This window comes from Melanostigma gelatinosum, assembly GCF_949748355.1.
Source record: "Melanostigma gelatinosum genome assembly, chromosome: 12".
Classification (NCBI taxonomy): domain Eukaryota; kingdom Metazoa; phylum Chordata; class Actinopteri; order Perciformes; family Zoarcidae; genus Melanostigma; species Melanostigma gelatinosum.
Window position 1 is genome coordinate 11,889,862 of NC_136645.1, and position 12,649 is coordinate 11,902,510.

At 42.8% G+C, this 12,649-nt stretch overlaps 2 protein-coding genes across 3 annotated transcripts; one reads left to right on the forward strand and one right to left on the reverse strand.

The window, feature by feature from the left end:
* Positions 1 to 903: 903 nt before the first annotated feature.
* ftr14l (finTRIM family, member 14-like) lies at positions 904 to 4,124 on the reverse strand (the record flags this gene model as incomplete). The annotated part of the gene is made up of 7 exons (XM_079279990.1): positions 904 to 1,545; positions 1,943 to 2,079; positions 2,602 to 2,745; positions 2,872 to 3,031; positions 3,129 to 3,362; positions 3,503 to 3,598; positions 3,726 to 4,124. The coding sequence occupies 7 exons, from the start codon at positions 4,122 to 4,124 to the stop codon at positions 1,165 to 1,167; spliced, it is 1,551 nt and encodes a 516-aa protein (XP_079136116.1). The 3' UTR covers positions 904 to 1,164.
* A 1,943-nt stretch (positions 4,125 to 6,067) lies between these two features.
* On the forward strand, positions 6,068 to 12,044 carry LOC306785605 (uncharacterized protein). 2 transcript variants are annotated; one of them, XM_079280036.1, is made up of 2 exons: positions 6,068 to 6,225; positions 8,565 to 12,044. In XM_079280036.1, the coding sequence occupies exon 2, from the start codon at positions 8,685 to 8,687 to the stop codon at positions 10,332 to 10,334; it is 1,650 nt and encodes a 549-aa protein (XP_079136162.1). In that variant the 5' UTR covers positions 6,068 to 6,225; positions 8,565 to 8,684; the 3' UTR covers positions 10,335 to 12,044. The 2 variants fall into 2 exon arrangements, with proteins under 2 accessions (XP_079136162.1, XP_079136163.1); XM_079280037.1 differs by lacking the exon at positions 6,068 to 6,225 and adding an exon at positions 6,639 to 7,010.
* The last annotated feature ends 605 nt before the right edge of the window (positions 12,045 to 12,649 follow it).

Consider the following 12,649-nt stretch of genomic DNA (forward strand, 5'->3'; position numbering starts at 1 on the left):
TCCCGTTAGCTTGTTTTTCGCTTTGAATTGAAGAGGGGGAGGCTCGCTCTCACGCGCATTTGGACTCGTTGCATCGCAGCCACGAGACACTCTGGAGGAGCCAGCTGTTTGACTCCGCCCACAAACCTGTAGTGGCGGTGTGCGTTGGGTTTGTGTTTGGTGGCAGACCGAGTGAGCGGGTCGGCGGGGTCGAAAACCACATAACGACTAAAAATCTGTTTCATTACACTGTGTATCGTCTTTTTACAGTATAATTATGCGGACACATCATTTCACAGTTGACATTTTGAACGTGTCGAAGTTCGGTCACTGAGAGAAGTAAACCCAGCAGTTTCCCAGCAAGCAATTCAGATGAAGGAGGAACGATACTCATTTCCTTATAAATTCCTTGTAGGCTTTATCAAAGTCAATTTGATGTGCCTCTTACAAAATAACAACTTATTTTGTATCTTGTTTGTTGATGGATCGTTTGCTTATCTCAGTCTATAACCAACTACATCTGTATGTAATTTAAAACCACATCTGTTAAAAAAAGGATAAGACAATCGGAATATGTTTATCCTAAAAGTGTGTGTTTGTGTGTGTGATGCTACCAACAACATGTGTTCTGCTGCCCTCTGGAGCTTTAATTTGTTAATGTCTGTATATACCTGTATCCCCCAATGAGGGCCGGATGATGTGGGCCTGATGTCTGGTAATTATTGATCAGATATACTCTCAATATTATTGGACCTCCTGTTGATTTTCATGCTTTGAACACATTGATTACATTTGTCACTTCAAGCATACAAAAGATAGCTAAGAGACTGAAATGTTTGTGTGAAAGAAAACAGCAACTCCAGTTACAGATACATCAGTAAAACTTTAATTAAATGTATTATATATCAGTATCGCATGCTTTAACATAGTGTAGAAAATATATGGAGCATTATATGGAGCATAAACTAACATCAAAATCAATTATTGCATATTTTTCCTACTTACAACTGACACATTTGGTGATCAAAAGACTAGAAACAGAAAAATTCATATAATTCATACATAATGAAAATATATAACGTTTAGCAATAAAAATAATTAATCAAACCCTGTCTCAAATGTCTCAAACTAAATTGAGAATATTGTGTGATTGTAATGCTAATTACTAGCACTATAGCAACTCTCCTACAGTTTTATAGTCGTACCAAAGCCCCACACACTGAATGCCGGGTAGAGAGGCTGAGTGAATGTGGTCTGGACTCTGTGCAGAAGCTGCATGCCATCAGAAACACTGTAAAATGCGAGTGTTCCTGCTGCATAATCCAGGTAGATGCCGACACGAGAGGAGACTGGAACTGGAAGATCTTTGCTCTTATTGTTGTGCACAAAGGAGAATTTGGAGTCAGAGCAGTACAGACTCCAGGACTTGTCGTTCCAGCCCAGGCTGCATTCATTGCTGTTTCCTTTACGGCGGATTCCCTTGTAGGTAACGGCCATGTCTATCTCTGTTCCCCTCCAGTCCACCTCCCAGTAACAGCGACCAGTCAAGCTCTCCCTGCACAACACCTGCAACGGAATGGATGAAATGAGAGATGAAAAGACAAAGCCTGTGCATGGTTTATAACAGCTGTCAAAATGAGAGTTTGCTCAACTTATGCTGAGACATCACTCACTGCAAGTACACAACTGACAGCACTTTCATCATAACAATAACTTCAAAGACTTATTCTAAAAGCTTGATTTTGATAGCAATGTTCAATGAATTCCAGGAAGAAACTGAGCAGCTTCAAGAGGTCGAATCAAAGATAAAGTTCCTGGAAAGGGAAGTCTCCTTGAGACTATTCAGGAAGACGTATGCCCCCTTCTCTTCATCATGTTGGCTCTGTACCATTCACAACATATTAACTCCCCCCTCATGTTTGCAGGCATCAAAATGAGATCCTGGGGGTCAGTAAATGCTCACCTGCTGCCAGTGGTCGAATCGATCTGGGTGGTCAGGGTAGTTCTTAGGCTCACTCTTCATTGTAGCTGATCGGTTACCCTCGGAGAGGTAAAGGCTACGATGGATACTGTTGACATCCAGAATCAACTGGGAAGAGTCTACACAATGCAGGACACGGCCATTATTAATCCCTTTTCGTCAAAATTTTTAATTCTTGTGTTTTGCATTGTGTTGCACACAAACCACCAACAGTAACTAAATACTTGGGACAGTAATATGTTTAGGAATGACAAAGTTAGGGCACTAAAACATTTGATGAATAACTCAAAATAACTCTGATTCATCAGCTTGTTAAAATGCTTTCGACAGGTGGAGTGCCAGTAGGGAACGGCTGTTTGTTTAAGTGATACTGGACTGTAAAGTTTGGTTTCTTACATTTCACCAAACCAGTTCTGCAAGTAGCATAGCTTCCGTAACACTCCGTTCAGTCATGCTTTTGTTAGGGGTGGAGACGCTCCTGCTATATGTCACCATGACTGTCATTTTTTTAAACATTCCTAGGAACCCTGGAATATGAGTGGCGTTTGATATAACTGCCGAGCAGCCTTGTAATGTTAGTGCTCAAAGTTTCACGACATGTTAAAGGAATCCTACATAAAAAAAGTAACCTAATAACTCACATTTCAGGAAGTCTTGTCTTGTCTTTGGTTCTTCCCTTGTCTTCGATTCTTCTCTTGTCTTCGGTTCATCTCTTGTCCTTGGTTCGTCCCTCACAATGGATTCCCTCTTTGTCTCACCTTCTTGCGTGATGTGGACATCCTTCACTATGAAGATGCAAATAAAAACACTTCATAAGCTTCAACAGCAGACTAAAACAACAACCACTCCCTGAATGGAACTGCAGAGACGTGTCGGTGCTTCTTGAGATGAAGAAAGGCAAATGTGTGCACCTGTTTCTGAGACATTGCTGATTTCGGTCTTGCTGACTTCTTCTACTTTTAATTTCAGTGCACCGATGGCTCTCTTGGTGGCGTCAAAGGAGTAATTGGGAGCAACACTAACGTTGTTGAGGTCTTCATATCCAGAGGGGCCTGATAGAGACTGATAGCTCTGGTAAAAAAAAGAGTGGAAGGTAGAGATGAGCCTAAACATTGCTGCTATTGTTTTCTAAGAACCAAACAAGGTCTTCAGTTCAGTATGATCTCACCTGCAGAAAGTGTATGTGATCGTCGGTGTGTGAGAGCTTATCCAGGTCACTGTGCTTCTTCCTGAGCAGAGTGATCTCTTCCTCCAAGCGGCTCAGCAGTATCTCGGCCCGTGTCACGGTGGTCTTCTCGTGGGAGCGGATCATCTCCTTGACTTCATTGTACTTCCTCTCGATGGAAAGCAGAAGCTCAGAGAAGATGCGGTCGTTCTCCTCTAGAGCAGTTTGAGCCGAGTGCTGATGAGATACATCCGAAAGAGAAGGAGAGAGTTGGTTCAAGTACGGATAAAAAGCTGTTATTTGTCAAACCAGAAAACCATAATGTCTTATTTTTTAGCATCGCCCTATGTTTAAAGTAGTGAACATCTTTTACTCACTTTAACTGATTCAACAGCATGTCGGAGATCCTGCCACTTTTTAACTCTCTGGTCAATCCTATGTTGAGATTTGTACAGTGTGGTACCAAGTTGTTTCTGTAGAGGGAATGGCATTAAAGTGTTCATGCCAGCTTTGTATCATAATAAAAAAACATTCAAATCTATCATGTTGTATCTTGATCAGTATCTTGATCAGTACAGATTGACAGGTTTCACCACTCACTTGTTTCTCGGTCCTCTCAGTTCCAGCCGGGACGATGTCGTGGTGTTTGTGTTCATCCATCATGCACAAAACACACACCAGAGTCTCATCAGAGCGACAATAAGCCTCCAGCAACTTGTCATGCTGGGCACAGATCTTCTCCCTCATCTGACCTGTAGCTTTGACCAGCTTGTGCTTCATCAGGGCAGGGTAGTCATAGTGAGTCTGGACATGAGTCTCGCAGTAAGATGCCAGGCACACCAAGCAGGACTTCTCTGCCTTCTGCTTCCTCGTTGTGCAGAAGTCACACAGCACGTCCCCGTGCTGGGCCTGGGACCTGGACTGGTTACGGCTGGTCGAGCGTCGGGATTTCTCCATGCTGCTGTATCTGTCTATATCCAGAGTGCTGGGGTGGGACATTGTTTTAAATAGACGTCCAGCAGATATGAGAACACAATTTAAATCCACAGGTGGTTTAGCTCGGCAGCGATTTGTTGACCTCTAAAGAAAATGTGATCAACAGCTGAAGAAAAGACTCCAAAAACAGGACGAGTTGTCCACAGAGAAAGATTCGTTTCTGAAGTTAACAGCTGCAGTGAAACTGTGTGACTGACGCTGTGTGCGGCAGAATGATAGCTATGTGGTCTACTTTCAACGTAAAACCTGTATTCCTGGTTGGGCATTTAATAGACAGGGAATGGGTGTTGCTACAAAGGTGCTGCCTAAAACAAACAGAGCTGAGATGAAGGAGAGGCATTCAAAAAGGAGCCATTATTGATCTACAGTACTTCATAATTAAATGTCATGACAGTATATGCTTTTATTCTTATTTGAGGATAAGGACAGCATGGATAGCTCAACAAACAACCCTTGCAGAGTGAATTATTTTTAGTGTTGATATAACCTGCTGTTACCTACAAGAATCATTAGCTCACTCTGATTGTATCTGTTGAGGAATGACCTTTACTTGGGTTTGTGTGTTTCAAGATCACATCATGTTTTGTCTATCTTTAGATTTCTGCTCTTGATATGTACAATATGTTCTGCACTTACTAACATCATCAAACACATTGGGAGAACAGCATCATCTTGTGGGATGAATTAATTACTACATGAAATAATATACCCCTCTGTGGAGCCTCTATAAAGAACTGTGTAGCATTTAAAACAGGGGTTGTCAAACTGTTTTATAAGAAGCTCCACTCTATTGCGCAAACACAACCATATATTTTGACAACGAATTGACGATAATTATAAAACCAGTTTGTTCTTTAGGCGGTGCTTTGTCGCGAGTGATCACTTCAACACATCCATCTTCCACGATGGATCAATTTCTTCCTTGTTCCTCTGCTTTCACAAGTTTGTGCCAGTGGCCTCACTTTCCCTGCTCTACTCGTGCGCTGCTTCATAAACCTGTATCTTTGCATTTTTACACTAATGTGGCCAGGACGCCATAGTTTTCATTTTTATATTTTCCCAACACATTAGGCTGTTTAGATGTTATCATTGTGGCATTTATTAATTGTTATTTGTGATAGACTACCTTACTTTGTTTCACGTGTTTCTACAGGTCAGCTAATGGAAAACACAAATACAAATTTAAATTCTTTAGAAAATAGTCTGCATGAACAGTAGTAGCTCTGTGGTAGAAGAAAGTATTAATATCAGTGTTCACTGTCCAAAGAAATATCACAGAGGTATTGTCAGCAAAATACACTGAGAGTAGGCCTATCGAAAGTAAAAGTACTTATCATGAGAGATGATTTGTTTCACAGTATTATGAACTCATATTATTTGAGGTTATGTACACACTAATATACATTATTATGAAATAAGGCATTCTGCATAATGACGGATTTTACTTTTAGTATATGTTGATGCGCATACTTTTACGAGGTTAAACATTTTAAAGCAAAAAAGAGTATTTCTGCTCTATTGCTATGTTTTACTTAAGATAGACAGACAGACAGACAGACAGACAGACAGACAGATAGACAGATAGATAGATAGATAGATAGATAGATAGATAGATAGATAGACAGACAGACAGACAGATAGATACTTTATAAAATTGTTCGCGATAGCAGCATCATGCTACAGGTAAGCAATCAAAGTAACAGAGTATAAAATTTAGTATAAAAATGCACAATATATACAATAAAAAAGAGTAGCGGTGAGATGAGAGTACTTCATCACAGTAGGACCGAGCACAGACCGGCGTGTGTCTGTGTGAGCTGCTGTTCGTCTCCCAGGCGGTAGGGGGTGATGTTGGTCTCTCTGCTCTATTGAAAACACAATAGCTGCTTTAGCTAAAGTGCGTCGCTCGTCCAACGTTGGCGCCAGATGAGCTGTGGCGCCAGCAACACACGCAGGCAGAAAGAGGAAGAAGCACACAGCAGTTTGACGAGCCTCACAACAGCTTGCAAAAAAAAAAAAGAGCCCTTCTCACCCAGAGTTTGAAGCATCTTAACGATTCTCCTTTTTCTCTCTCTTCAGCGATCAAAAGGCAAAAGTACAGCAGGTGGGTGTGCATGCAAGTACATTTAATATCGGTATGATCCATACTCGTGGCGATTATCCATCGTTTTAAATTAAACTTTCTTTATCGTTAATAAAACCGGCGTAAAGGCAGAGCGGGTGCTCTGTGTGACAGACTATAATCCTATGTATTTATTATGATGGTAGTCAACGCATTGTTTGTTTTGTGTCTCCAGTTATGATTGTACCGAACTTTGTAATGGAAAAACACAGGCCGTGACTCGCATTGGTTTATGCATTGTGTCCTGAGAGAGAAGCACCGGGACACAACGTTACTGGTACCAGGAACTATCTCATCTTTGACTCGTATCCAGGTTATTTAGAGACTTGTTCGTTTATAGAGTCGGCCCAGTCGTTTTATCTTCCATCTGACTCCAGTTTATCATTGCATGCGAAACCAAGCTCAACATGGTCGGATGGGCGGTTAAGGAAAGCTTCCGGTCTTAATGTTTTAAAAACACTGGTACTAAACGGGAGAACAGCATTTAGCCGTGCTAGCAAACTGGATTAGCTGGCTCGTTAGCTTGTAATCGTGGCTATGTAGCCAGCACGCTAATATCGTCTCGGCTGGATAGCCGCTAACACCAGCAAGGCCGCCATTGGAGTCGTGTGTGTCTGGAGCTGCCGCAGCAGAGGAGGGCTTTAGGTTTATTATTCACCGAGCCATCGCAAAGCTGTGGTGTATTTACTCGCCCTGTCGTCTTTTTGTTCGGTTACCGTTTTTCAATCAGTTTGCGGTGGAATTGGTGTCTTTGTGCGGATTCCTGTGTAAGTAAAACGCGTCCATTTCCCGGGCTTTTCGCTCTGCATTCACCGCCCGGACGGTTAGCCATCTTTGTTTCAGCTAGCCAGCTCCTGGCTAGAGTTACGGTTCGGCTCTTAGCTTGCTAACCTACTTACCATTAGCCTACAACGTCCTGTTCAGAACCACTGCACGTTAAACAATTTATTATTATTGTCGCCATATGTCCGTGTTGGCTGAGGGTTGCATGGTTTTGACTTTACTCGGAGATCGCTGCGGGGCCAGCTCTAATTCAGTATGTTATGAAGGGCGGAAGCTAACTCTGCTAACTAGCGGCAGCCATCTTAGGCGAGCATGTAATCTTGGCTAGCTGGAAGTGCTGGTGTGGCACAACAAGATGGCCCGTTAATACTCGCACAAGGACAATTTCCGCGTCGGTAGTTGTGTCATGAACTGCACGAATTTACGCATCTAGATTAATATTTTAGTGTACGTATTTCGCTGCCTTTTTAAGTATTTTCTACAATTACTCGCATGTATCTTTTGCTATGAAGCTAGTTAGCGGGCTAAATTGCGAACACATTAGCAGCTAACACAAAGCTGTTAACCAGTCCTCCCTCGACCATAGCCAGCTAACTAGCGGCTATGAAGGCTATTTGTAGCTGTTATTGTAGGCTAGCAACCAACGGTTCAATGTTTACTAACAAAGCGGTGCTGTTTAAATGACACTACACATTTAAATGTGCGTTTAATAGTAATGCACAGCGAACTGCGGCGATAAAAGAAACATGTAGGTCGTTCAGGTTTTGGAAGGCAGATTAAGTCAGAATTGGGAGCTTGATCGTGATGTGGTCCACTCTGATTTCATCAGTGTGAAGCTAGCAGATGTATCACGTAGCTTGATAAGTACTAACTTCATTTCAAGCCAATGATGAGATAGGATGCGTGTCCTAAAGGAAAATGCATATATTAATCTACAAGTTTATGCATCGCTCAGTTTGACTAAATTCAGTTTTTAGCATAATGCAGCAAACACTGAGAAGTTTTAGATGAAATGAACATAGTCCAATGGATAAACAATAGTACAGAGAACTCATCTAATATTTAGGGATTCCCTTTGTCACACTTGTGATCGCCTTTTGGGTTAACCAAACACACCATCTGCCTGCATGTGATTATAGGAGGATACTCTTTATAAAGCATGTGTCAAGAGTTGCAAACCTGAGATCTTTTCAGTCAGTTAAGTCAAAATGAATAACTTATATTTCAAATTCAGTAACAATTTAGCCAAAACACCACCTCTGATCTTTTCCGACATTTAAATTTTTTTATCAGAGGAACAAACAAACACAGCGGCGATGCTTCATTTGGACTTTTCTCAAAAGTGTATAGCTGCAACATTGTTGGGTTGTTATCAACATGTTGACAAACATACAATTGCATCATGTAAAATTAGAAAGAACATTTTTTTCCCTATTGTATTAACAACTTACACTCACTTGACTGGAACCCATTTTTAGGAATAGCTCTCCAGATAATTACTGGCAATGTTATTCTTTTGCTTTCTCCCTCTTTTGCAGGTCTCACTGACGAGAGCACCAGCGCGTCACCGACCAAAACCATCTATATCCCCCCGATTCTCTTAGTGTGTGTCATCGCCCGGCAGCAAAACGGAGGTCGTGGGGCTGGAGTGTGTTCTCATGGCCGAGTCAGAGACTGAATGTGACACACCCGGCCTTGACACACTTGGGTCGGAGTGTGTCATAGCCCACAGCCACGTCGACCTTCACTATGGAGCAGAGACTGAGATCATGACAGAAGAAAAGCGTGGACTAGAACTGGAGATCCACGGCTCAGACTTAAAGATCCAGGGACTGGGGACAGAGCTCGGTGCTGTAGCCTGTGTGGATGCAATTGTAGCGGAGTCGGACCATGATTACATAAAGGTTGAACACGGTGAGATGCACTGTTTCACGGCTGCAGAAATCAAGACGTCAGGAACCGAGACTCTGCTGGGCGAGGTGCTGCTCAAGGAAAGCGAGCATGTGGTGAAAGTAGAGTCTGACCATGGCGGGGAGTTGACAGTGGAGTCTGAGAATGGTGTAATCATACACGAAGCCCACGGCCTGCAGTGCAACGAGTGTGGGGAGATTTTTGGCAGCATAGCTGATCTTCACCAACACTTCGAGATCCATAAGGACCTCAACCCTTACATCTGTGTCCACTGTGGGGAGAGCTTTGCTGTGGAGGCCAGCCTCAAACAGCACATGAAGATTCATATGAAAGAAAAGCCCTATGTTCCCCCTGGAGTTGAGATTATGGGCAAAGATGTAATTGATGCCTTCAGCCTCAAGTCTCATCAGATGATTCATTTGCCAGACAAGCCCCACAGATGCTCCGAGTGCGGTAAGAGCTTTGCTGCTGCGATCACCTTGAGGGAACACATGAAGATGCATTCAGAAGACAAGCCTTACAAGTGCACCCAGTGTAGGAAGAGCTTTGTCCGTAGAAGGCACCTGAAAAAGCACCAGGAGGTTCACGCACGCGAGAAGCCATATACATGCGGCCAGTGTGGCAAAGGATTCGCCACAACTTCCAACCTGAAGCAGCACCAGAAGACTCACGCCGCGGTCGTGCTCGGAGACAAACCCCATCGATGTGCACAGTGTGGAAAGTGTTTTGCGGCTGCTGCCACTCTGAGAGAGCACCAGAGGATCCACTCGGGCGAGAAGCCGTACAAATGCAACATGTGCAGGAAGAGTTTTGTCCGCAAACGCCATCTGAAGAAGCATCAGCAAGTCCACGCCGGAGGGAAGCCCTACACCTGCAGACATTGCAACAAGGGCTTCAATCACTCCTCTTCTCTCTCACGCCACCACAAGACCCATCTGCAGAATCCAGTGTTTTCTCCACCTCAGCCTGGGAAAACCTTGTCCTACGGCACTCCCCCAAAGCAGAGGGTGCACCAGCAGGGAGACAAGCCCTACATGTGCCACCACTGTGATAAGGGCTTCAATCATTCCTCTTCCCTGTCCCGGCACCAAAGAGTCCACTCGGAGGGAAAGAGTTACACCTGCGCACACTGTGGCAAAAGATTCAATCACTCCTCCTCCCTTGCTCGGCACCAGAGGGTCCATTTGGAGAATAAACAGCAGCAGCAACCAGAGCCACCGCAGCCACCGCCGCAGCAGTACAGCCCCATGCCTACAGGGAAGGGATTCCCCAACAACGCCTTCCCAAAACAGCGCGCCCTGTCCGTTGAAAAACCATACAGGTGCTCCCAGTGTGGAAAGGGCTTTAACCATTCTTCTTCCCTCTCCAGACATCATAGGATCCATGTAGACCAGTGAGCTCCCATTCCCACCCTCGCATGCTGTCCCATGCCCCCCCCCCCCCCCCCCCCCCCCATTTTCTGTTCTAACAATGATCCCATCATTGACATCGCCATGTCGCAGGAAACATCAGGCCAACTTCTATAGACAACAGGGGTCAGGTCAGCACATTGTTGAGAAAGAAAGGACAGTAACACAAGTCTCCAGAGGAGGACGGGCCGAGTGACCTGTAATTCAGAGCAGAGTCTGGGACTTGTTGATCAATATATGGAGGGTATGATGGTAGATTGTGAAGGAGCTTCTATTCTTGTTGGTGATTGTGCTTCACTTGCTCCAGGACCTCCTTTTGAACACTTTTAATAAAAAAAATATGGAACATGAAATGTGATTTGGTGATTTAAAAAATATGCTTCTCCCCCTGGTTAGTCTTTTTGATAATTTATGTATCTTCAGGTGGACGCGTGCGCTTTTCAGCTGCAACTTTATCCAAGGCCAACAACACAATTGATAAACAAGAACTTATCTCAATTTAAATAATTTCCTTTTAACCAACATAACCCATGTGAAACAAACAGAAATCCAGTGTAAATAGTTATTGATTTTCTTTTATATATATATGTATAGGTGACTAGTGTGCTGTTCCAAAAGATAACATTTTTGATAGTAAGATCCATTTTGTCCCCACCCTTTTTTTTCCCTTTTTTTTTCCCCTTATGACTAATTTGTTTTAAGCGTTGGAGATAAACATGTTGCAGGTGTTCTCATGCCGCTTGTTGAATTTGGGCTCCGTCAGATTTGAGCAGTCTTGTATATTTATACGGTTGTTTTCTTGTATGTCTGCGATGGGTTAGCAACACTGCTGCATCGACTGTACAGAGAGCAATACTGGCTAACACCCTGATTATATTACGACATGCAATTTAGCCGTTAGGAAATGCATAATTGCAAATAAAAACCTACTGGGTAGCATATTACAACATGACCTGTGTCCTAATTATTTACTGTTTCCTCGTGTACACGAAATGCAACATCACACTTTGTTTATACCGTTGGAGACTAATTGACTTATGTGTAGACTATAGGGGACTCTTACTCATGTGGGTCTTCAAACTTGTCACAATTCTGATCTAAAAAAAAAGTGTATACTGAGACTATACCCGAGAATCTCACTTTTACAAGGCTTAAAAGAGTTTTCCCGAATTGCGCTCTATTTACTGTTCTGTGTAAAATATCTTTTACAAACTGATGTATTTTTTTAGACATGGCTTGGGTTATATGAAAGGGAATGAGAGTTTTATGGGAGTGAACATTACAGTGAGCAATATTTTACTTTTCCCTTTTTGTTAACAATTGTGCTTCAAACTGTAGCATAGGTCTCTTGTGTTAGGTAGGTGCCTTATTGCATGCTATGTAGAAATGTATGCCCAGCTGTTATTTGAGACGTTTTCAGAAGTCTTTTGTTCTTATTCATACTAACTTACCCTACATTTTAATTTGTCACTGATACCTATTGCTTTTTTTGCTTTCATGTATATTATTACAATGTGTTTACACTGTTACAACCATATTGTCTTTATTTTTTTCCCCTTCATTTTTTGTCAATGGCCTCATTGTAGAGAGAAAAATTGTAAATGATCCATATAGGCTTCTCTTAAGGGCAACTCCTGTAACACCTCTTCCCAGTTTCTGAGTGGCACATATATGGATAAATAAAGGTTGTTGACTCTCTTGTGGCGTTCAATCAATGGCGTATGATTTTGAAATGGGAGAAGCGTTCAACCTCACAGCTAAATAAAGATATTGGCACATATCAGTAACGGTGACACTAAATGAGATTAACTTAAGCTAGTTTACTTTCTACCAGTAAGTCATTTTTACAGACTAGGCAATGAAATAGTTGATGCACTTCCTAAATGTGTCCACATGGTGTCGCTCTACCACCGCAAGTGTTTTGAAAGACCAACACCAGTCACATCACTTCAACGGGGGAAGTTCCACAGGTTGGGTTTTCGATCACATTTTATGGGACCCGTGTCCTTCCTCGAGTCTCAAACTGGAATTTCACCAACACTGATCCAGGTGGAGCCGCCGTGTTAAAGGTGTGATTTGATCTATGTGGGGAAAGCTTCTGGGAATGGCCTGTGAACTGTAAAAACTAATATCAGGAAACTCCCCACACACTACACTGGTTTACATTCCTTCACAGCTGGAGGTCCGACTTCAGATGCCTGTGGAGGCAGACACGGTTGGGATTCACCGTCACTAACCTTCAGAAATAGGAGCTTCTCAGCCCTCTGGTTTACGTCACTGGTATTTACACGAGAGATAGCACT